The sequence below is a fragment of the Aplysia californica genome, unplaced genomic scaffold (assembly GCF_000002075.1).
Source record: "Aplysia californica isolate F4 #8 unplaced genomic scaffold, AplCal3.0 scaffold00229, whole genome shotgun sequence".
Lineage (NCBI taxonomy): Eukaryota > Metazoa > Mollusca > Gastropoda > Aplysiida > Aplysiidae > Aplysia > Aplysia californica.
In genome coordinates this window covers 714,016-716,740 of record NW_004797499.1, presented here as the reverse complement: position 1 = coordinate 716,740, position 2,725 = coordinate 714,016, and the positions used below count along the sequence as shown (strand labels likewise).

General features: G+C 40.2%; 1 protein-coding gene across 1 annotated transcript in view; it reads left to right on the top strand.

Annotated features, from left to right (window-relative positions):
- LOC106011966 (transmembrane channel-like protein 3) overlaps positions 1 to 2,725 on the top strand; it is a gene marked incomplete in the record, with an annotated part of 27,326 nt that overhangs the window by 21,935 nt on the left and 2,666 nt on the right. The window contains 1 exon segment of the mRNA XM_035970164.1: positions 1,147 to 1,246. Coding sequence (XP_035826057.1) covers positions 1,147 to 1,246 — 100 coding nt within the window.

Genomic DNA, 2,725 nt, shown 5'->3' with positions numbered 1-2,725 from the left:
TCTTCAGGAGGGGGGGGGGCTGGGGTTGTTTTTTGCTGTCGCCTACGCTAGAGTCCTCTGACAATTAAAGAAGCATAGTGACAAAAATAACTTGCGTGATCAACCGTACAGCTAAACTGGCTCTTTTTATCAAAATCCACGAACTGTGAGAAAAGAATTCTTCTTCGATGAGCCTTCTCCCAACTCAAGTTCTGTTCCTTCGCTTTTACTACACTGTAGCTGTCCTAATCAAACACATACGCCATTCCTTTTTTTTCACCTAATATCTTAATTCCATTAATTCATTGATAAACTCATAAAAATGAAATGTAGGAAAATGCAAAACTACGGCCACTTAAAACGACACGAGACCAGGTGCTTGAAGGAAGGATTTGGGGCAGAAGAGCCAGGAGAAGACAAAGAGCAACTTGGACTGACAAGATAAAAACATGGACTGGCCTGGATATGGCAGAATCTGTAACGGCAGTCTCACGACCGTGAAGGATGGAAGGTCATTGCACATCAACCTCTGAGAAAGAGATGACACCTCCAGGTTTCCATGTATCCAGGTATCACTGAGGACATGCATTTTGCTTCTTCGACGCCGCTGGAAGACGCACCCTGATGGGGCACTTTGTCTTTATAAAAAGAACCAGAACTTCATTATTTATGCTGCATTTCTCTCTTTTTTTTCTAGTAAAACATTTTTATAAAGGTAGGCAACAACATACATACAATGAATTAATATGCAAATGTGTGTTTGTGATGTGTATATGTATATGATAGTTTGAAGTGTGCCGGAACATTGCCTTTGGTGTGTTGTCGATCGGACATATCATTTGTCAGTTACGTCCTTAAATAGTAAATCAAGATTCGAACTAAATCTCTTCGTTAAAGGCTGTTTTGCTGTCACTGACCAAAGCAAGTAGTCAACCTCGTTTAGAGCTATACCTGATTTCTTTGAGTATTCACTCATTGTTTGTTCATATTACTATGTTTGTTACAGTAACAACAAAAAGTGAATACCCAAAGAAGTGAGTGGATACAGCTTTTGAAACAGCTGGGAGGTATGGGGGGGGGGGGGTGCACTCATGAAAACGATGTTGGAAATGACTCATATTTAAACTGTGCTGTGTTCATACTTTTTTTTATTCGTCCCGGCAACAGGAAACCATCTTGGAAGAACAGGAGAAGGCACGAGAGGGGAAAGTCTGGCTGTTGCGGTCTCTGCGCGTGGCGGCAAACGTCATCATTCTCCTGCTGCTGGGTGAGCTGCTTCTACTCGACCATCTCTGGTCGGATGTGCTCACCACTGAAAGAAACGTCTTTCAGGAGAAAAGAAAAAACGGGCTCCTTCTTTTAACAATTGTACCAACATTATGTATCTTTTCTTGATTATACAGCGACGCTGGTAGTCTAGTGGTTAGGCTACTGGAGCCTTAATCGTAAGATTATGGGTTCGGGGATTCGAGCCTCAGCTCGGTCCGACTTTGTGTCCTTGGGAAAGGCACATTACACGAACGTCCCATTTGGCTCGGTCCTTTCAGAGATGGACGTTTATCTCGGAGGTCCCGTCTCTTAAATAACCTAAGGTATTGATAGGGGAATTAAATCGATACCATTTCACCTTTTTTTTTTTTTTATGTATCATTACATTTAAAATTTGATATACGGTACGACAAAACGTTTCTTGAGCAATTACAACCGATACCACAGAGTAAGAAACTGCATTTTTTAAATCAAAATTTTGGGTTTAGTACACTGAACAGCTGGCAACGTTTTGTTTTTGGGGCCTCTGCTAGATTTGAACTGAAACATTATGCAGCACAGTGGAAGTGCGAACATTTTATGAAGAAAAAAATCTGCAGTCGTAAGCTACGATTTTCATCCTTCACCTCTTTCTTGGTAAGCTGCTTTAGTGTTTGGGCCTCTTCTAGATTTTTTAACTTTAACGTTATGCAATAACCTCGAACTTGGGATATCTTTACAAAACATCTGCAGTAGTAAGTTGAGATTTTCATCTGTTTGCCTCTTTTGCGTGCACATAGGGCACAAAACAAATTGAGTTCATTAGAAAAAAAACTAGAAGAATTTTGAACGACACTACGGTTAAGTTGACTTTTTTTTCATTGTTTTAAATTGTATTGTATGTGTGTCTCCTTGTTTGCCTTTGCTCAAGCTTTCTCTTTCTTGTTCTTACTGTTGAACATTTTTGTAGTCAATGCTGACTGTCTGAAAATACCGCCTGTTTATAAGTTGAAGTGAGTTTGGTTTTTTTTTATTCTTGTTTTTTAATTTAAATTTGAATTATTTTTCTTTTTGGCGGGGGCATTAATTTGCTGTCGTTTCGTTTTGTTTTTGTTTTGTTTTTTTGTTTCTTGATTTACTTTTCTATTTTCTTTTTGTTTTTTTAAGTTTTGTTGTTTTTTGGTTGTTTTTTCTGCTATTGTTGTTGTCGTTGTTGTTTTAGTTTCTTGGGATTTGGGTTTTGGTTGGGGAAGTTGGGGGGGGGGGGCGGTGTATGAGTCAAGAGACAGCCAGCTCAGCGCTATGCCAACACGAGAACAGACTCACGTACAGACATGCTGCCGGACTTTTCTTTTTTATTTTATGTAAGTATTTTTACGTCCCCATCGACATATCAGGTCATTTAGGAGGCGGCTTCCCACCTTGCATGTCAGGCCAGCCCTGGCTAATGGAAGGGTTCGTGTTGAGTAACTGTGTTGCCCCCATCCCCCACCCCCAT